This window comes from Astatotilapia calliptera, chromosome 8 (genome assembly GCF_964374335.1).
Source record: "Astatotilapia calliptera chromosome 8, fAstCal68.1, whole genome shotgun sequence".
Taxonomy (NCBI): Eukaryota; Metazoa; Chordata; class Actinopteri; order Cichliformes; family Cichlidae; genus Astatotilapia; species Astatotilapia calliptera.
Genome location: NC_137429.1, coordinates 26,471,607 through 26,494,397, shown reverse-complemented (window position 1 = coordinate 26,494,397; position 22,791 = coordinate 26,471,607). Strand labels below are relative to the sequence as shown.

Sequence of the window (22,791 nt, the reverse complement as noted above, 5' to 3'; positions counted from 1 at the left end):
ACTATCACACAGATGCACACATGAAGAGCTCTCAAAGCTCCTACTAAGCTGCTGTGTTGACTTTGGACTTCACAAAACAGAAGATCAACCACTGCCAACAGCTACCGATGACTTTACAGACTGTGGAAACAGATTTCCAACATCTTGAATTCTGTACCTCTTGACTCAAACCCTTCATCTGAAAATAAAATCCAAGCTCTACTCATCTGAAAAAGTTGGGTCTAATCCGAGCTGAGAGGGATGATTTTATTCCACTAGATGTCACTGTTGGACTGAGAACATCTTATTAGGCTGTTCACAACTTATTTTCATATAAATGCCAAATGTAAATATCAGACTTCTGGTAATTTAACCATTTGTTAATACTAGCATGAAACACAGAATGCTTCTGATTGGTCAGGTCTGCTTCACCAGTATTACTTTTGAATTTGGTTCATTAAATTTCTCCATCCTCTGGAGGGAGGTCAGACCTCCTCTTGTGTAAACCATGTCTAACGAGGCCCAAAACCACCAGAGAGAACCAATTTTTATTTAATTGAATTCAGTCTACAATGTTTTACAGTTTATTTTCTAACCACATTTTTCAGGCTTCTGTTCTCTCCTTTACGGCAAATTTTCCTCAAAATGATGAGATCATAAATAGGATTCTGTTTACAAGAATATACATGGCAGTATCTATGAAATCTTTGCTGTGCAAAAGGAACAACGTCTAAAAGACTTTCAAACTACGTGTGACCAGAGTGAAGTCAGTCCGTAAACAATTAGCCTAAAATAAGTAGAAAGGAATGGCACTTTAGGGCTACTAAACCAAACACTGCTTCACTACTCTCCTCGATACACAACCACGTTCTTGTCGGTCTCATGAATCTTGATCTCATAGAGCAGGCCGGGCGGGAGAACCTTCACCATGTTGTCCCAGATGTAAACAGCCACGTTCTCTGTTGTGCTACGTGGGCAGATGAAAAAGTTTCAGTGAGGAAAAAAAATAAATAAATAAAATAAATCTGTAATAAGACCGGTGACAATAGCCTGAAAGGGTACACACCTGACAACAGTAGTAAAATATGGAACATCCTTATCCAGGTTTTTATGGTCCAGTGGACTCATGATTACTTCCTGCAGGGGAAGCACTGGTTTTAATTTAAAATGTTTCAATATACTGTACACCAACTGGGCAGTTAGTTACCAACTTCACAGTTTGTTCCATACAAAGCTAATGTATGTCATCCTAAATGTTCTGTGTAAAACTAACAAATGCCAATTTTAGTCTGCATGTTGTAGAAGTAGTGCACAAACCAACTTAACATAATAAAAACTGTCTATAAACGGTTAATATTTACAACAGTTAAGACCTCAGAAAACTATACAATAATAATTTTAATTAGCACATAAGTAATTGAGTTATTTACTGTCAAATTGTTAATAAAAACTGAAAAATTAAATTAATCTTTGCATCCAAAACCGCTTTTATCAAGCTAAACAGTCCAAAACAAGTCTGTTTTTTTGAGTAAAAATTAGCCAGTTTTTAAATTCCATTAAGGGAAAAAAAGTTACCTCAATACATTTCTTCAAGTCAGTCAGATTCATGACCATACCAGTTTTAGCATCAATCTGAAAACATATACAGAAAACACACTTGTTCCTGAAACAGGTTTTCCTATTTATTACTAGGGTGACATGGATTCCTCACATAAATGTTGCAGATACCTTTCCACGCACAGTTACCTCCACTGTGGAGAGAAACGAGAGCGATGAATGAAGAGCATTACACTCCTAATATAGTTCGTTTAAGGGAAGGAGTGTGACAAACCTTTGTAGTTGTGTCCGTGACCGTTGGGATTGTTGCACTTTCCGTACACTTCTTTATTCTCCTCATCACTCAGGTGAATGCTGAATGAGATGTGAAGGAATAGTCAGGAAAGCCTTTTGGCCAAGATAGTCAAAAGCTCTTTAATGTGCATTTCTAACAGTCATGTAGTATAAAGAGATGACAAAAAGTATTTTGATTTTTAACAGTGTAACTGCCACATTATGTAGGTGTATACCAGGTAATGTGTTATTGCTTAACAACAGAATTGTACACCAAACAATATAGTAAAAGACATTTATTAGCACAGCATAAACTGTTGATCTAGATCAGGGCCCGAGGGCCGGTGTCCTGCAGGTTTTAGATGTCACCCTGGGTCAACACACCTGAATCAAATGATTAGTTCATTCCCAGGCCTCTGTAGAACTTCAAAACATGTTGAGATAATTTAGCCATTTAAATCAGCTGGACACATCTAAAACCTGCAGGACACCGGCCCTCGAGGCCTGGAGTTTTGACACCTGTGATCTAGATCTAATTAAGTCGTCTCCAATTAATCTTTGGATAGGCTCGTAGGCACGTAAATGCAGCATGAGTGGATATTCACGCGAATCTTTCTCTGAGTTTAAGCAGAATGTGGCAAGCAACAAACGCTTTAATCCGCTAAAGAGCAAGAACACGGGTGTCAGTGACTTCCCCCTGCTCCAAACAATCCACATCACACTTATTCAGTATCCTAATCATCGCGCTTCACTTCTCCACGATCCTCCATCCACGACACACGGGATTTTACTCGCTCTTGTAAAAACACACTTCAGTACACGTCAAACGCAAACCCTGCGCCACCAGGTGAAAGCTACTTTCATTCGGCGCACTTCTGTGTGAGTGCTTTAAGAAGGTGTTTGAAATAAACCCGCTTTCGGGACGACTCTCTATCAGCCCGCTCCCTCCCTAACGGAGGAGGGATGGAGGCGATGTACCTGTGAAGACGGTGACAAGCGCTGAAGCTCTCGATTCTGCTTATGTATCCGATGCGCTCCGCTGTGCTACTCTGAGCAGATGACCCTGCCATGATGTCACGGCACAAACACAAAGGGGGCGGCTTATATCAGCTGATAAACCGGAAGGAGAAGGTATAAAACCGTGACTCAAGCTGTAAGGTCATTGGCGCAAATCAGGGGCGTTATTATAAGTCACATGATCTACATAAGCAACAAAAACCCTCAGGTGAAATTTGGAAGACCATGAATACATAAATACTCATCAATATAACACATTTTAATGCTGTAGATGCACATAAATAGATGATTACACGTGAAGGTCTTATCAGCAGGTAGTACCAGGTGTCCAACTTATATGCACGACACTGTATTTTTATCCATAGTCTTCTTATCCTGCTTACACATTGTGATTGATTTACAAAAGTCAATATACGTGAGTCACTGGAAACAAAAAAAGAGTGGTGCTGATCTATGGGTGCATCCTTTCGGATACGTAAATATTATTAATAGAGCAGCTGCTGCAATAAGTTATTATATTATCAACAGTTATTTGAATAGAAAAAGTGCAATGGACATCATGAAAACATGAAACCTAATGTTATATAACACTTTACAACACAAACAAGACTCTTTCCCCCACATTTAGTTGCTGGTATCCAGTCATCCTGCCAATAGCAGTATAGCACTGTCAGCAAAGTCAATAAAGCCACAAGCTTAAACACAAATAAACCCTATTTCACGTAATCATCCCCCATGTTGATGTCTGGTGCCAGCAATGACTAATAGGATGCGGTCAGCATTACCTGAGATACACAGGAATAAGAGGAAGAAGACGTCTGGGAGTTATTTAAAAAACAATGATCATCTGACAACCAAGCATGCACGGAATACAGTGTATGAATTACGAACGGCAGGCTTAGAAAATAACTCAAAGACAAGAGCATAAAGTCATCCATCCGTCCTGTTCTCCCCTCGGGTGAACACAGTAAGACAAACAAGCATTCACACTCTCACATGCACCAGTTAATATACCATGCATGTCTTTGAACTCTGGAAGCAAACTAGAGCACTAAGAGGAAAGTCACAAAGGCACAGAGAGAAAGAATCAATTCAAAAGCTAACCTACATGTTCTTCTAAACTATGGAAGGAAATGCTGAGAAATATTTGGTCTCTGTTGTTATATATTAAGAACTTTGTCTTACAACAATTTTAGAGTGGTCTTGCAGTTTCTCCTGGCTGTGTCATTTAGTTTAATTGTGAAACAACATCCCCCTGAGAAAACTTCTAAATGCTTCATTTGTTTGCTTCATTTCGACTGATTTAATAGGGAAAGCTGTTTTAATCACATACTGCAGTGTAATGCTGTGTTTGGTTTCCTTCTGGAGTAGGATTACTTTGCCACAGTGTCATTAGTGTGTGTAGCTGCTTCCGCTTTATAAGTCCTGCATGACTCTGTGATGTGAGTGCCACACTGAAGCCCTGTGATTCCTTCTTTGCATTGTGGTGATCTTAAAACCATCATTATGTATATATGTGTGGGTTCCTCAACCAGATTGCCTTAAAGCTGTGTGATTAATTCCAGCATCTAATCCCAGTGTAGTGAGCGTGCTCTGCTTCAACTAATCCGCAATGGTTAATGAGACACTGTTTACTGCTTACTCTGTCTAATCCAGGAAATAGATAATCAACAGAAACAGGAAGTACAATAACCCTGACCTCTGAAATATTACTGTAGAAGCTGTAATATTTTATTCTGATGGAAACTTTACAGTGGGTTTTAAAATTATGAGTTTCAGAACCATCATTTCTGCTTTATATGTTTTAAAGTGAGCAGCACCCTGTGGTGGCCTGCTATCTGACCCCCTCAAAATCAGCCAGATTTTTTTTTACACCATTACTTTAGTATATTTAATAGGCACTTAAAGTACACAACCCCTCTTGTGTACTTCAAGCGCCTATAATTCAGAACATTGGTATGTATGGTAAATGTGGTAAAAAGTTGTTTTCAATAAATATAACGTATATATTTAATAGTTACCCCTGACTAATCATTAAACTGGCAAACCTTCACAAGACGAAAAAAATGAACATGATGTAAAGCTTGTGAAAAGGGACAACGCCGGTCTCTCTCTCCAATTCTTTTTGTCTTGGTAGAAATCACGCAGAGATGTTTCCATGTTTTACACAATCCTTTTATGACCCATTTTCCTTACAGATGCATCTGGAGATCAGCACACGGCAGTCCTATTCTAAAGGCTGATCTAAAGAATTCCACACAGCAGTTGCAGGTATAACCTCTGGTCACCTACTCCTACAGTAAACACCCCCACAATGAAAATACACAGGTACAGTGGCCAGGGGTGCTGACCCCCATCTCCTTTTAAGGTAGTGTCCATTGGCAATGGTCTGCCCCTCACCCTCAGTAACTCTTGCTTCCTGCCCTGGGGGTGGGGGTTGATCGTCCTTCTGCCCTGTACCCCAGTTCTTTGTTCCCATTCCAGGCCTATTTTCTATTTTGTATACCCATTAACCGCCATATTGTAATATTAAAAGCAATCCCAAACTATATTCTCTTTAACTCTGATGTATATTAAGGAATCTATTCTCAACAAGCTGAAATTGTCTATAAAGATGTCTCAAGCCTGCTCCGGAAGACAGGTAGGTCTGTGGAAAGGTGTTGTTGCATTTTAATTTGTGTGCATATAACAATCTGATTTTGTGCTTGTAGCTTAGCGTGCAGTTCTTCTTCTTTGATGCTTAACAGCAGCTAACATCCAGAACGATGCATTACTGCCACCTGTAGGATTCTCCAGTCATTTAATGCCACTAACCAGTCATTGTGTTTGCTAATGAGCATCAGAGGGTAAAAGCTCTATCTTAGCTGCCTGGGTGGATGCTAGACTGAGAGTGTGTTTAGCATGTCTTCAGAAAGACAAGAGGGAGAAAGTTGGCACTTAAGTGGTTAAAGCCTCTGATGCTATGATTCCTGGTGCACCAGGGTGTTTATAACCATTTAACTTCATTAAAAATAGCAATGTGACTCTTGTATTTTCTGAGGCAGATGTTGATATTTACTTTGCTAGGTTTGAGCGTAAAGCTACTAAACTGCTACTAATGTTGCAGTTACAGTTAGCAAGTAAGGCTCAGGGGGCTTGCTTTCCCCTGTTTCCCAAGGTCTAATTTACAAAAACTTGAAGAGTGCAATTTTACAAGCACATGAACCTGTACCAGAAGCCTAGAGAGCATTTCCAGGGTATCCAAAACCATCTAGTCAAACCTACACAGACTTTACCAGAGGGAAGGGAATTTTTTTCGTTGGGGGCGTTATGCATCCAGGGCTATTGATTTAGCCATGGTGCAAGACTTATGCACTGAACTGTGCCCAAATGTACTGGGGTGTATTTAGATGAACAAACTGTCAGTCATTGGTGTCAGACTAATCGCAGGTTGACAAAATCTGCAAGATTCCTCTTCCTATAGCAAAGTTGTCACTTTGCTATGCCCAGTTCATGACGACTTTTCCGGCTTTAACTATTTTGGGTAACCTGTATGTATACCATGGCTCTTGCTGGGCCTTCTCTGTTGTTAATGTTTTTTTGTTGTTGCTTTTTATGTTCTCAGCCCACAGGAACGCTTGTGAATGAACAGAAAGCTATTTCTGCAGACATGTTTGTAATGCTAGTTTATGGAATGATAAACCTCTGATGAAAATGGTTGCACCATGGAGGGCGATGCTACAGGCAAAGTGAAGGTGTGTCAAGATTTATAGGAAAGTAGGTGTAAATCAGGTGTAGCACCGTCATTCTTTATGATTAAAATCAGATGGAAATTATAGCTGGAAGGAACGATCTGAAACCACTTAAACGTAGATGGTGCTGAACCGATGCTGAGTGCTGGCTGTTTTATAACTGTTGGAGTAGAACTGTATGAAATTTGGTGCAAATTGGATTTTGTGCTGAGGGCGATGTAATTAACAGCTAGAACTACTAAAAGAAATGCCACTTATGTTGGCTGTCAGCAACATTTATTGGTGGTAAGAGGCCTAAATCTGGGCTCAGACTGAATGGATACACATAAGAGTGAAAAAAGGCACATAAAAGAAAGGAAGGGAGAAATATAATAGACAAGAGCCAAAATAACTAGCTTCTATTCTTCCATCTTTATGGTTAAAACTAGGTGTTGGTCAAGTAATGGTAGTAGTGCAAGTAACAGTGTTGGAAAAGGGTAATTCTGACAGTAGGCTGGGAATTTTCGTTCTCACAATGAGTGGCCACAGACACTAATGCCAAGCTACATGTTACTGTACAAACACTGACAAAGTATTTGCTGCTTTCCCTCTCTTTTTTTGCATGTTGGTCACACTTAAATGTTTGAGACCATTAAACAAATTTGAATATTAGACAAAGATAACACAAGTAAACACAATATGCAGTTTCTAAATGAAGGTATTTATTATTTAGGGGGAAAAATCCAAACCTGTTACATATACAGTAGGTATTCAAACACACTGATCAACCTATTCTCTGGGTTTGTGTCTGGGAATGTGTGTTTTATCAGTGCCTTACCACATCAGAACACAAAAGCCAAGGCCAGGTCAGTTCTGACTTATTTGAGGAACGTCACACAGGAACAAGTGTCAGCTGTGAGTTTGTAGCTTATATGAATTCAGTGACTTGTGAATGCAGCACACCGTGAATACTCCCGTCATAAAATCATTTTTGTCAATTTTAACTTCTTTGTTGTTGTTTTGAATCCTTCTATGGTTACTTTGCTTTGATGTCATATTATGTAGTTACTTTCAGTCACCACTTCATTCCAATCTAAATAAAGTTCAAGTATAAGAACCCCAAGTGTGGTCCTGTGTGTGATTCAAGCTGCTACCGCTCCTCCCGACTCCTGGGGTGGACTGTGCGGCTCTTTCAGACTTGAAGCACTACAGTTCATGTCTGTGAACATGATAAAAATAATTTTGTTTATATCTCACAAACTGACTTTAGTCTCCATGGCAGCCCTTTACCATGTAAGTGTACACGGGAAAAAGGAAAATTTGTGTCCATGAACATAAATCAATAAATGAAACCAGAGGAGGAGCCAGACATTTGAAACACCCGGGGCTTAGCCCTAAAGGGTAGTATGCATGTGGGATTTTTTTTTTTTTTGAGGGGGGGGGGGGGGGGGGTGTAGAAATGACTGAAAGATTAATAGGCTCTGTTTTGAGTTTTGTTCAAAAAAGAATGACTTCATATAGGGAAATATATATATCACACATGCAGGACACCTTAAACTAGTTTTTTAATTGAGCAGCAAGACAGAACGAAGTCGGGGCTGTATCAAGACACAGGGACTAAACCCCAATTCAACCAGACCCAGAACTGATCCAGAATTAAAACAGGACTACAACAGTTCAAAAGCAGGATTACTGAGGACTTAACCAAGACATAACCACAATCAGAACTAGATGATAGTAGCACTAAAAATCATCATAGACCTGCACTACACTTATTTATTTAATTATACCAAAGTACAATATTTAGATTGAGAAAAGTTTATATAATTATTTAGCCTTGTTGTGCAAACAAGCCTGCAGAACTTAATAAATATAGAATTTGAAAAATAGCAAACCTAAAAAGAAACACTAGGTACGAGATACATGAGTACCTATGATACAGTGATACTTTTAGTAAGCAACCATTTGACTAACATGTGTGTCTCATCTGCTCTTGTTCATCTCTGTTCTGTCCTCATTCTCCATCTCAATCTCTGCTCCTCTCTCTCCCTCTTTGTGCTGACAATCATCAAATAGACAGTTGAAACCAGATATTTACAAACTCTTCAGATCAAAACACAAACACTTTTTTAATTGTAACATCAAATCAGACTAAATGTTTATTTTTTTTAGATTGATAAATATAAAAACATATTTGTTAACTTTAAGAGTAAAGAGAGAAACTGTCTGTGTTTTTTAATTGCAAATGGCACCAAATTGTATTCAAACTGAGCCACACTTATGGAGCTCCACGATTCTTTTCCTGGTGTTTTGGTTGACATCTCTTGATGTTCCCATGTCACAGAAACAGGCTCTGTGTTTTGCCTTATATGCATCCACAGCTGTGCCACCAGTTTACTCACATGGACTCTACTAACCTATCAGAAGCTTCTTCAGCTCAGAATGGAATCGTCTGGAGTTTTCTTATTAATTAACAATAAACTTAGTGTACATGTACTCCTAAATTTAATGAAAGTGATAAAAAATAGACAGCTCTGTCTCTCTTTATTCTGACATTTAACTAATTCAAAAGATATTTCAATATTTATCTAAAACAAAAGTTTACTCTAAATTGATGTTGTACAGTAAAAATGTTTTATGTTTTCTCCCTAAAGTGTATGTAAATATCTGGTTACAAATGTGAATATCCTGCTGTGTACTGAAATCCCTCTTGTTTTGCATAGAAATATACTGAACAACATACAAAGCATAATATATAAAATAACATTTACCTGAGTTTTTTCTTTGAAAGAACCCTCTAATGTCCATTCTTATATTTCAGTACATAACTGAAACCGAATTAGTCGGGGAGGGTAAGAACTGAAAATATGAAATAAACACACGTAAGCTAAGACTCTCTAAAAAATAGCATTTGTTCGGCTTTTCATTTCGCCATTTGTTGATTCACTTGAAGAGCAAGTAAAATAATATTGGTCAAGTGATCAGTTTCATATCAATCTTTCGTGATGCACCGTCATATTTACATTATTTGTACGGTACGAATGATTTGCTTTGGTACCTGCTCAAACTTAAGCTCTCCTTAGTATGGCTGGCTCCGTCTCTCCAACAGCGCACTCACGGGCAGCAGCTCCCCCCGCCCCCTCGCTCAGTCGCTTAGTGCCTGAGCTTGGATCATACCAATATCAGGGGGGGATTCACGCACAGTCGTAAATTCCCACAGTGTGCACTATGTGCTTCGAATATTGTGTGTACTTTTTGTTTTATACAGTTGTCAGCCAGGCATCTAACTATGAAAAAATTACACTCCAAAATACCCCGGGCTTCTGACAAAACAACCCGGGCTTAAGCCCCGTAAGCCACCCCCACGCTCCGCCCCTGAATGAAACTATGAGACTGTGCACTCTCTGTGTCACTTCACATGACTCTTCAAGCACATGCATGAAATTCCATTTCAGTGTAACTGAATCTGTTTGGAAAATGTAACCGCAGTGTCTCAGGCCCAGATAGTGAGAGAAGAAGCACACAACTACACTTTAACTGCCGTTTTATTTCTATATATGATCAGTATCATATTTTGTGACACTACATGTACAAATCATCTTATAGTTTTACTGTACCTGTACATCACCTTTGATACATTTTGAGCTTCACAAGAATAGAAAACATGAAAAGCCTGCAAAACATTCTGCACATATTCACATTAAAACAACAAATACATTGTATTTATACACACAATTCAATCCAAATGTATCATATGGATATTTATAACTGGCCTGACATATTATATTGTGTAAATAAAACAGAGAAATGCTTAACACTGCTGTTTGTGTATAGGATAACTTTAACTGTGCGAGTACTAATATCAAAGGTGAACATTACGTGCCTGCAATTGTGTGGAATTCACTGAATACTGTAAGTACATAAGAATCTGATTAATGGATTTATAGCCATGGATGAAGCTTGTGTATCTTAGTGGCTGGGAATGCAGCAGGATAAATTGTCTTCTGGTGAATTTAGAGTAAACACGTTCTATACTGCAAGTTTGTAAAATTCACCCTGAATGAAAAAAAATCTATTTTATTTCGAAGAATGCTCGAATTACAATCTCAATGCAAACGTTTTCTCACAGGGTGTCTGTTAACCTCTTCTCCATACATTTAAACTTCCTGCCCATTGTGCAGTTATGTCTACCTTGGTGTCCCCTTAGTCAGCGAAGGCCTGGGGACTGAGGATTTGGACCACTGCTCTGAAACAAACAAGTTTTCTGGTTGGTGATCCAATCTTGAAAACGTATGTATATCAGAATTCACTCTCTTCCAGAATCTCTTCCATGGTTTCCCCAAGCGTCATCTCACCATCGCTACTGGATAGACTCTTCCTGGTGAGGAACTCAAGTCCTGTCACATCATAGCCATTCAGCGCTTGACCCTTAACTTCTCCTTTTCCGAGTACTCTGCCTCTGCCGTGCACAGCCACCTGGAGCAGGTGGGGGTGCATTGTTGAAATGCCGCCCTCGTCATAGGAGTCACTTTGCCGAGAGCACCGCGGATGATGTCCTCGAGTACATTTCCACAGGTGCTTCAGGGGCATTCCCCGAAAACAGGTCCTGACCTTGAAGTGGTTGGTGAACAAGAAGAGCTGCCAGCGCTTTTTTAGTTCAGCTTGTACCTAAAGATAAAGGTTCCCAGTTATAGCAGTCCATTAGGCATATATTTACATACATGTACATAATGGCACGTAGCTTCGGATTTATACTTTTTGGAGTTGCTGCAAGTTACTGACTGCCTTGTACGCAAGTTTTTTTAAAATCACAAGATTTTCAGAAAACGTAACCTCTGATTTCTGGCCTTGAGATCAATGTCACTGCAATTTAATCTTGTCCAACATTTTTTATTAGATGCACCAATAGCATCAAGTTGAAAATCTTAGGCGACTTAATTCTTGAGCTGTCACATTCACAAGATTTTTTAGAAACCTCTAACCAAAGTTGGGCTACAAATCTTTGTGTGTCTTGGGCCATTTGACCTCAATAAATCACATGATAGGGTGGGGCTAGGTTTCACAATGGGTTCACCCGAAACCTCGGCTGATTGTGACCCACATCTGTTTTCACTCCTTGTGTGATTAGGTAGAGGATCAATAGGGGGTCCATGACCCTGTTGGGGGACACTCTCATAGGGCTTAAACTGTGGGACTGTTGCTCTTAGAACTGAAGAAGCTTCTCGGATGAAATGTCTTCAAGAAACTTAAAGAAGTCCAGACACTTTTTTTCCAAGCACCTTAGACTACGATGACCTGGACGACTGAGAACCTTCACAGACATTTAGTATAATTTAAAAATGGCCCATGTATTTCTTATATGCATCCGTTACACTCCTCTGACCGGCCAATTATCTCATTTGTTGGTTTCAAGTGTTATTAGTTGGGGCGAGGGGGCTGTGGTAGTTCACGGTTTATGGTCACCACTTTCCCTTGTGAACAATTGTTCTTGCACGCTCCACTTTGGTGTTATTTTGATTAGTTGTGCGCCTCATGATTTTTTTTAATGAGGATACTATCTTGTCAGTCTTTACCTTGTTCAGTGATATGTCACTATAGAAGCTCAGAGAACCTCAGACCATAGAGGCTAATGTAGCCTACTACAAGCTGGGGTTATATTATGAAGTACAAGCAGGTATGTGGTCTGCTAAACTGCAGAAACTGAAGAAAGAAGCTTTAAAGCTTTCAGGCAACAAAGCAAGAACTTGTGCATTTTAAATTTATTTTTTTGTTAAGTTTTCAGTTCTTACTATACAATTTTCCTGATATCAAAACTACATTTATTGTAACTGACAAAAGAAAAACATACCTCTCCATTAGCAAAGCAGTACAGAACAGCTACCAAGAACCCCTAAAAAAGATTGTACGCAACAAATAGCAGTTATAATGCAGTTTTAGAACAAAATAAAATTCTCATCAGGTGGATAATTTGTATTAGTGGTGTTACCTGGAATGAGCTGAGGGTGAGGTTGACAAAGTTCCGAGCATAGCGACTGCTTCCATCTACACACTCGTCTATCAGCACAGTGAAGACTACTTCATGGATTCCAAGCAGAGGAATCAGCACCAGTGTTGCTCTGGCCAAGCTAAAGTCCATAAACAAATACATTTATCATTGAGAATGAGTATGAGCATTTTTAGAGTGGAGTTATCCTTTGCTCTTTTTAAATCTAAGGGAATAAGAAACATTATATAACCTGTGCGTACATTTATATGCATGATTTTCCCTCGTGGTGTGACATTTATGGTCAGAGCTGTGGGGGGTGACATTTGAATTTGTGCTGCACATGGTGAGTGATTAACATTTAAATGGTAAGCCAGGAGTCTGCTGTACCAGTTTAAGAATAAGACTTTGGAAACAGTTCTCAAGGTCAAGCTTGTTTCCTGACATTTAGACAGGGAAGCAGTAAAATCTTAAATACCTGTATCTGTAGTCGGTAAATTTCACCTGATCTGCTTTCAGCTTGGACAGCAGCAACATCAGAATCTTAATGAAGATCAAGAAAATAACCTGCAATATACAACAAAAGCAGGTTTAAATGAAATGCACATTAAAAAAGACTAAAAGTGTGTTGGAAATGCTTCAAAGTAAGAAGATGGCTAATATCATTCATACTTGTGACTATAGTAGCATCATATCACATGCCAACACGAGGCATAAACCATTACATGGAGAAAATTAGGGGGAAAGTAACTAATTAATTAAGCACCACTGGAGCCACATGACATATCTGTAACCAATGTGACTGTGCTATGGTTCTTTGAAAAGTGTGTAGAGGTTGTTGAGAAACTTGACTTACTAACACTGATAAAGTGATCGGGCCCTTTATGATCCACCAGAACCCTCTGTTAATAATGGACCAGCATCTAAGGAATAAAGGGTTTACGAGTCAAGCAGCAGTCTGTTAAACTGATTATTTTAATATAAAACATGTATTGAGAGACTTACTCTGTGTTTTCATATAAAATCTTGACCACTGTCCATGGTGTCACAAACAAGGCCGGAGTTCCTGAAACACCAATGACATGAGATGGTAGTTGAAACTGGAGCATTTCAGATTAACAGATCACACTTAAGTGCACATGAATCAAACTACACAAGAAGACGCTATCGCTCACAGTTTTGAAGCACTACAAGTGCATGAAACCTTCACTGCCACGGGAAATGTTTCTGACTTGGACAAATAATCCTGCTAACAGATGAAACCCATTCAGTTTTTACCCACATGGAGAGAACCGATGCAACCACAGAGACAACATGCTAACTCCACAGAGAGCAAGCAGACTCAAACCCAGAACCTTAGTTAACCACTGCACCATTGTGGAGTTAACATGATGAAATACCTAACTTAACATTTAATTCAACCATATACTGCCTTGATCCAGTTCTTTATACTGGCAACCCTTTCTTGGATATCTGTGACTGTAATGGTTACTGGACCCTGTTCTGGGAGGTTGATGTGGTCTTGTCTCAGATCCACGAGCCATAGTTGGCTAATCTCCCCCCGTGCTACCTTGATCTTAGCCTCTAGTCGCATTCTCCATGGAGGGTATTGCTCCTTGTGGCTGTTCAACTTGTAGCCAAGCATCTCACTGATCACTGCTGCCGTAGTGTAGATCAGCTTGTTAGTTGTCCATCGTGCTGCATTCACATCATCTAGTAGGTCTTCTGAGGGTACTTCACGTAGTCTTGGAGGATCCACGTTTCAAGCTTTGCCATGATTCTGTCTTTCAGGTCAGTTCCTCTCATACTCAACAATCCTTCTTCATTCACACTTTGGGCTTGGTACCCAATCTCGGGTGGGGGTGATGCTATCTCTCCCCTGACCTGCCATCCTGGCTCCCCCTTGCTGTAGCATGTGTGTTGTACCTCATCAATCTCTAGCTATGAGAGCATTCCCTTCTTCCGAAAGTTGGAGCACTGAGCTACATTATTTCGCCGTCAATGTGGATGTTTGGTATCGAAGATTCCATCGGTCCCTTCATGTAACCCCAGTCAGCTTCTTCAGCCATAAGTGTGACCCATGTCAGGGCCTGGTGCTGTCCAACTCTTCATACTGGCAAACCTTTCTTGGATGTCTGTCACTGTGATGGTTTATGGACCCTGTTCAGGGAGGTTGCTGTGGTCTGCTCTCAGATCCACGAGCCATAGTTGGCTAACCTCTCTCCATGCTACCATGTTCATTTGTTTGTTCATTCTTGTGTGAACATGTTAATATGGCCACGTCCTTGACTTATCTGGACAAAAGTGAGCTTTGGGCTCAGATTACTTCCTAATATAAAAGCATACACACAAATAGTTCATGTCTGACTCACCCCATCCTAGCAGCATGTATTTCTTCAGCAGACACCTCTTGGTCAGCACAGCAGTGAAGAGCAGCGTATGAAGGAAAATGGCCTCCACCAAAAGCCAGAAGTAGTTACAGGCCACAAAGTACTCCATGCACACCTTGGACAATCTGCACATTATCACTATCTGTTAAAGTGTAAGTTTTAGGTAGATTAGTCTCAGAACTGTATCCACTGAAAACCAGAAACAAATAAGAAGACATTATTAACAGTCTTTAGAAAAAACACCATGGTTAGTGTACCGGAGAGCTCGAGTAGGTGTTCCATCCAGGGTCGTCCTTTGGTAGGTTGGAATACATGATGTGCATTATGATCTCCTTAGAAAGGATAGCTGCAGCTCTCAGGATGAATGACACAAACAGATTCATATGGATGTAGTTCCTGGTACAGTGGAGCTTCCTGGTAAGAAGATACAGAAGCAATTTGAAAAAGCCATTGATCCTTCTTGTGCAACTGTAAAAGCATTACTGAGGGCACATGACATAACATAAGTGGAAATGAAAAATGCTCTTGGTTCTCACAGGTACATGGAAATGTTTGTGGCTTTTAATGTAATTAAAAATGATAACTTGTCTCCACAGGCTTGTAAATATCTCTTCCTAGTGGGTAACTGTCAAGTCCTGTAATCCTCTGCATAAAATCAATGCAGTTGAAGTTAATAAGTCCATCCTATATTTTGCTAGTGGTATAACAGAATTATAGAAGCTGTATCCTGCCGAGTGGAAGCAGAATGTTGTAGATGTTTTTAGGCCTAAAGGATATCTTCAGTTACCATCCAAATGTAGTGCCAAAATGTAGCATCCATATTGCAACTGAAGTCTGTGGAGATCTGTTAAAAAACTTCCAGCTTTTGTTTCCTTTACATAAAGCAAGTATGCCAGGTTTACTAAATATGGCAGCTCTATACATGTGAACTACGGTCTACAGTTGGCAGCTCGACTCTATAATGATCTAGTAAAAAATGTTATCATGTAATCATACACAAGATCTGATGACCAAAGGTTCAAAGTTAATACCAAAGTTGTCATAAATCTTTATAAACTTTATTTTTCTGAACATTAAAAAATTGTTTCAAACCTTAGCATGCCCATTAGCAGAGTGGCTAATATGAGAGACACCAAAGACAAGGAGTAGCCAATGACAGAGATGAGCCTGAGGGCTGTATGGCGCAGCATTTCATCCTCCTGGAAAAAGATATAATTACACAATAAAACTGACGGAGGCAATGCTACACTTCTTTAGCACAAAAATTCTGATTAAGGACAATCAAGAAAATAATCCCTTATAGTCTTTCTAGAACTTTTACGCCTAGAGAAAGAAACAAATTGCAAAATAGAGACCTCGCTTTCAGCGTTAAAACCTAAAGGGAAACTATGTAATACACACCCTTTCCCTCACCTTGTCTTTAAAGTAATGGTGCTCCTCACACTCTGAGACATCCCTCCAGGGCTCGGAGGAGTTCTCCATTTGTCGCCATCTCCCATTTTCCAAGCATTCTCTATGTGCGCTCCTAGAATTGTCTGGAGGTAAATGGAAGAAACATGGATGGGCATTATTTCCTCTGACAGCTCAGTGAGAAAAAAGGCTGACTTGGAGGGGAGATAATTACTTTACGTTTATTGTTTTGTATTTATTCTGGGTAGGCAGTTCTTCTCCTTGGAAGAAGAGGTCAAGAATTCAAACTTCATTGTGATATATTCTGTATCATTTTCTGGTGGTAGATTTAAGAAATGTGAAATGTTAAAGTACTTCAGGGCACATCTTTATATTCAGTCTTTCATAAAGTTTCTAAATATGAGGGACATACTGGAAAAATGTCATCTGATGTCCAAAATTAGAGGGGTAGCAGTCTATGCTAACATTTATTTTCCCCTAAGGGACTGTGTCACTTACAGTTCAACAATTTAGCATGAAATTATATCAAAATTGAATCGTGCTGAGTTATAACAATGGTTATTTGAAGCTGGGTGATTTTGAATTACTTCTGCATGTATAGTTCCTCCTGTCTTACTATCGAGAAAATAATTCCATGGAAAATTCAACTTGAATAAAACTGACTTGAGATTGCACAAAAAAAATACATGCACTTTAAACACACACATACACACAAACATAAAATAACGACAAATTTACTCCGATCATTGTGAAGTGAAATTGTGGCATTATGACAGCCCTAAATGCAACCTGTGCTTTTTTCCATGGTTAATAAAGAATACAAGAATTCTTTATTAACCTACAACTATTGGCAAAAACATGAAAAATGTTATTTCAGTGTATATTTAAGAGAAGAAGCATTTTAAATTGTGTAACAGTGGGTTACAGCTCAGGACAGAGTTCCAAGAGTTTATTATGACCATTAGGCAATAATACTGTGTCATGGTCCTGGGTCGTGCGACCCAGTGTTTTAGCCTATTTTGATGTTTATTCTTTGTTTAGGGTCACTAAGGCAGTCCAGCCATTTGTACATATTACCCGTGTATTAAGTCTCCCTTGCCCTTCGTGTGTTTATGTCTGCGTGTCTTATATTGTCAAGTCCATGCTGTCAGTTATGTCATCTCCCCTGTACTACGTCTCCCCGGTTCATGTGTCTTGTTTAATCTCCATGTTTCCTGTTTTACTTTGAAAGTCTGTATTCACGGTCAGTGTATTCAGTTTCACTCCTTCTGTCCTGTCGTTAAGTTCATGTGTGTCAGCTGTGTTCCCATGTGTGTCTCCACTTCCCCTGATCACCTCATGTGTGTATTTAAGCCTTCTGTTTTTTGCATGTCATTGTCAGGTCGTCTGTTTGCATCCCCATAGTGTTTCGTCATAGTTTACTCAGTGTTCATAGTTTGTCATCGCATTTTCACTGAGTTTCTTAGTCCTTTAGTTTTCTGAGTGTTCACAGTTTTCTTAGTTTTCATAGCTTCATGCTTTTTCGTGTGCCAACATCCAAATAAAGGATCGTCTTCTGTTCAGCCAGCAACTCCGCCTTTCAGCATCTGCTTTTGGGTCCTGTTTCCATTCACATCGGCGCACCCCGCCGTAACATACTGTGACTATGTTTCTTCTTTTTCACGTTTAAAGTGTGACTGTAATTAGCTGTTTTGATTTTGACATTTAAATGCACTGTAAAATTCGTATGCTTTTTGCTGCATTCTTGTGACTAATGAACAAAGTATGCATAATACAGTTTTTAAAAATTTGTGCACTCCTATGTGATTTGTTTCGGATAAAACAACATTACCGTCACTGATCCACGGTAAGAAAGACGGACAGGGGACGGACACATTTCCAGGAGAAGAGTGGGGCCAACACACAAACATGTCAAACGCTCCTTTGCAGTAGTTTCCTGCAATAAAAATAATGCTTGAGGATTTTGTAAAGGTAATAAAAAATGACAAATATGAAGGCTTGCAGAAGGCTTACCAGTTATTGAGAGTGCACTCGCTACCAGAGTTTTATTGCAGTTCTTCGAGTATTCATTCCGCTTAGCAATCAGACTTTCAAGCAGTGAACCTGTTACCTTCCATTCAGATGGAGAAAGAAGTGAGAGAAAAACTGTTATTTGATATGTTTTCGCTCAGGATGATATCTGGGAAAGAATTGTTTAAGATGCTTATATAAAAGACCACATAAACAGTACATCGTACAAAACGCTGATCATTTGACTTATTGGTTTTTATCAGGGGAACATCTTTATTGGTAATGAAATTCATGGACTCCAAACTCTCTCAAATTTGCCCACTACAACAAAAATTAAAAAATAACAGTTAAAATTTAATTAAAAGTCTAACAGACAGGTTGTGTGAATAACATTTTGGAATATAGTTAATCACGAGAAGAAAAGACAACCCATCATTTTAAAAGTAACTTTCAGTTAGGGGCGATTTGTGACTCAAGAGTTGGGAGTTCGCCTTGTAATCGGAAGGTTGCCGGTTCGAGCCCCGGCTTGGACAGTCTCGGTCATTGTGTCCTTGGGCAAGACACTGCCTACTGGTGGTGGTCAGAGGGCCCGGTGGCAGCCAGTGTCCGGCAGCCTCGCCTCTGTCAGTGCTCCCCAGGGCGGCTGTGGCTACAATGTAGCTGCCATCACCAGTGTGTGTGTGTGTGTGTGAGAATGGATGTGTAAAGCGCTATACAAATACAGGCCATTTACTAAAATTGTTTAATTATGGGTGTGCCCAGATGTGAGACGCTGTCTTTTTCTTTTACCAAGGCACGCTTACACATAAGGATGTTTTCCTAATGACTTCTCTAACTGACTAACTGCACCATCTTATGGCACACACTTGTGTTACATGAAAGTAAAGATGAGTTTTAAACTTAAGATATTAGTTCAACACAATACCAAATGTAGATGTCTAGAACATGAAGTTATGGTGTTGTTTCTTCAGATTGTTGTAGTTCAATTTCGGAGGTTTTAAATATTTTTAAGTGCAGCATTTTAAAAAAGAACCTCTAACCAAGCTCAGGAAGGCCAACAGGGATAACATGTATAAAAGTGCATCAATAAGATTCAGTTTAATCTTCATTTTAATGAGGTTTGAAACACCTTCTGTGACACAAACATTTTCTTTGTTTTCATGTCCTTTACAACAATCGTGTTTTGTTAGTGGCATTTTCTTATTATTAATAATGTGCCAGCAAACATGACTGTGTGTGCCTACAGGTCCAACAATCGTTTTGAGGTGTCTACATGGGTTTTCTATGAGTAAACTTAGTATAAATTGTCCACCAAAAAACCCCATTAGGAGACCAGAGGGGTGAAACTACTGTCTGGTCTGCATGGACCAGCCTGGAGGCTATTTCCAAGCAACCATGTGACGTACTATATATTGCATATGTTTTTCAGCTGACACTGGGATGAGCCAAGTTTGTTAATACAAATATCTAATCAGTTGATTACACTGCAGCACATCAATGCTTTTAAACATGTAGACATGGAAAACAGAACCTGCTGAAGGTCAAACCCAGCATCAGAACGTGGACAAAGGCAAATTAGGGACTCTGAATGTGCCATGGTTGTTGGTGAAAAGAACTTTTGATCTGCTGAGACGTTCCTGCATAATCATCTCAAGAAAATATTTAGTAAGCAGTAGTTCTCTGTGCAAAAACGCCTTATTGATGCCAGAGGAGAATGGCTAGCGTGCATTGAGCTGACAGGACTGTATGCCAAAGAGCATACACAATGCATTGATCCTTAAAACGGCTGCAACACCTGAAGACCACCCAGTGTACCACTCCAGTCAACGAGAAGGCAACGACAACCGATGATTGGAAAAATGTTTCCTGATCTGAGGCGTCATCATCATATGATTCATTTATGTATTTAAGTGAATGCTTAGTATCCTGTGTAATCATTGCATATTTACCATATTAAGTTATTCAGAAGGAGTTTATGAAAGGAGCACAGTTTAATTTTAAGTTTTTGCTAATTAATTTTGCTTCAAATTAAGTGAAAATTTAATCAGTTGTTCAATATTATGAAAGTTTATTTATTCATTCGTTCATTGCTGATTAAATTAAAGCGATTTACAGTTAGCTACAGTCATTTAATTGAATTGTCTATTTAATTTAATGATTGCAAGATTGAATCTTTCACAGTATCTGCAGCCTGCAGATGAAGGCACTGTTGCAGTATCCTTTTTTATCCACTTGGTGGGAGTATTTAATCAGGAGCAGCATCTGTGACTGAGGGAACATTTTCATCTTAGTTTAATCTTCAATTGATACATGCAATTTATCAACCTGGCTCACTGCATTAGTGCCATGCCTTCAGCAATGCAAACACACACCTGTGTATTTATTCCGGCCTCAGTGACATATACAGAGTGAATTATAATTCCCCCTTAATTTGCTTTCATTAGTGAGACGTCAGCATTTCCTGTATTTGAGACCCCGTCTTTTATAGATGATATCTAGCTCACCTATCTTATCTTGGTTGAACACTTCCAAGCTTCACATCAAAATGAGAGCAACAGCTGAACTAGGCAACCGCCTGTGCCGCTCAGAATGTCCCATGTGAGCCAGCTGATAGAGAGCGTTTTGACTCTCTGAGGGTTGTCTTGTCAAAAACCCATCCAGAGGAATATAAGGAATAGCTGTCTCACTGTCTTCTCTCTTGTCTCCTGTGGGCCTAAACCTCCTTTAAACTCAAACAAAGGCTCCAACCCCCCTAAAAAACCCAAAACCTTTCAAGGACTCAGATGTTAGCTTTGCTTTAAGTTCTTTCAACAACAACAATAAATCTAGATTATCCTTTCAAGAATAGCAAGTTGGTTGAGCACGTTGCTAAAGGCAAGTAAACGCTGCAGAAAATACATAAAAGCCCGACGGATCACACAATGCATTATATATGTCTCCACAGACAACTGTTAGCTGTCATTGTTACTGTTATTTTGTGCTGCAAAATGATCGTTTGAATCAAATATAGAAGACGTTTCCATTAAGTGTGACGCAGCTCTCACACTCAGTGATAAATACTGCTTTTCTGTCTGGTTATAATTTCACAGAAAAGCCTCAAATGTGTGTGTATGTACAGTTTACCTGATGGCTGTAGATGATAAAGAGCAGTGTGAGCAGGAGTTTGGTCCTCTTGTTCCAGGCTGGCATTGGAGCCGGCATGGCTCTGTGTTCACATTGAAATCAATTGGTGTCTGGTCTCTTGGCTTTCCTGCCACCTCATGCCTTTCGCTTTGGCTTGTCGGGCCTCTCACTCATCCTTGCTTTAGCGCCGTACTTCCTTTTTTGCACTGCTGTTCCAGCTTCACTGCATCAAAAAGAGTGGATTTGAACCTGACCTCCTTCCAAGAAACTCCGAAAATTTTGTTACGACGGAAGGATGATTTGAAAGAATTGTGCTCAAAGCTGGTCTCCCACCTATACCAGTTATCCTTAGAGTTCCTTAGATCCAGCAAATGCTTCCACTCTAGTTCTTCAATTAGCTACTATATTACTTTTTAATAACAGATTTCATGGAGGGTAAAACCAAGTTCTCATCTGTTCACGAAGAGCTCTGGGACTGAGGTGGATCTGTCTGTGCTCCCTATAGATACAGAGCAGCTGAACACGCCTGTGGATCCTCACCGACAGATTGCCTCTCCCACCCAGTCCTCCCCTAACCAATGAAGATAAAGCCCCAGAAGAGTATAAATGAACTAATTTTGTTGTCCAGGAAAACTGATCACACAGGAGTAAACTGGTCACACACTGTTGTACCAGCATTCACTGGGATTTCATGCGCATATGCACTGAAAAAAATCACAATGCACATACAAGCACAAGCAAATACCACCTTAACTTGTGACAAAAAGAGAAGACACAACTGCTCCCTTCTGTCTAACTAGCTCAAACAGTAACTGGGCATCACCCAGCATTTCTGACACTAATGGGGATCTAGTGTAAACTAACATCCACAGAAGCCAAACACAGACGAGCAAATTAGAGAGCAAAGAGCCAGGGTTGGTGCATTAAAAACCCATCTCAGTATATCATTAAGAATAAATCGCCTTGCGTAATTTATTTTTAATTGACAAAAGCTAATTTCACAATCAGAAAGGAAGTAGTAACAGTATTAGTTGACTAACCAATTAGCTAATTAAGCCACAACTTTCTCATGACTTTTTACAGCAGATAGAAAAAACTTAAACAAAACGAGAGATAAAATGTTATTACATCACATGGATCACAAAAAACCTTGCATATGATGAATTCTTATTTCATAACCTAATAATTGCATTCTGAATTTTCTCACTGACAAATAAATTCCATTTCAGTTCAGTTCAATTTGATTTTATTTAATAGCACCAATTTACAACAACAGCTGCCTCAAGGCGCTTGATGATGTATTAAAGCTGTATGTACGCATGCACGTACAGTCCTGTGA

The 22,791-nt window shown here is 39.4% G+C and overlaps 2 protein-coding genes across 2 annotated transcripts; both read right to left on the bottom strand.

Moving 5' to 3' along the window:
- Positions 1 to 508: 508 nt before the first annotated feature.
- pts (6-pyruvoyltetrahydropterin synthase) lies at positions 509 to 2,985 on the bottom strand. The gene is made up of 6 exons (XM_026177412.2): positions 2,788 to 2,985; positions 1,811 to 1,890; positions 1,708 to 1,730; positions 1,555 to 1,611; positions 1,046 to 1,116; positions 509 to 946 (listed from the first exon to the last, which is right to left on the bottom strand). Exons 1-6 carry the CDS (start codon positions 2,877 to 2,879, stop codon positions 823 to 825), a joined length of 447 nt encoding a protein of 148 aa, XP_026033197.1. The 5' UTR covers positions 2,880 to 2,985; the 3' UTR covers positions 509 to 822.
- A 7,078-nt stretch (positions 2,986 to 10,063) lies between these two features.
- glp2r (glucagon-like peptide 2 receptor) lies at positions 10,064 to 22,306 on the bottom strand. The gene is made up of 13 exons (XM_080305662.1): positions 21,453 to 22,306; positions 18,333 to 18,429; positions 18,151 to 18,255; positions 16,323 to 16,444; positions 16,002 to 16,108; positions 15,167 to 15,323; positions 14,892 to 15,051; positions 13,525 to 13,585; positions 13,376 to 13,442; positions 12,998 to 13,086; positions 12,523 to 12,661; positions 12,385 to 12,426; positions 10,064 to 11,204 (listed from the first exon to the last, which is right to left on the bottom strand). The coding sequence occupies exons 1-13, from the start codon at positions 21,528 to 21,530 to the stop codon at positions 10,836 to 10,838; spliced, it is 1,593 nt and encodes a 530-aa protein (XP_080161788.1). The 5' UTR covers positions 21,531 to 22,306; the 3' UTR covers positions 10,064 to 10,835.
- Positions 22,307 to 22,791: the final 485 nt, after the last annotated feature.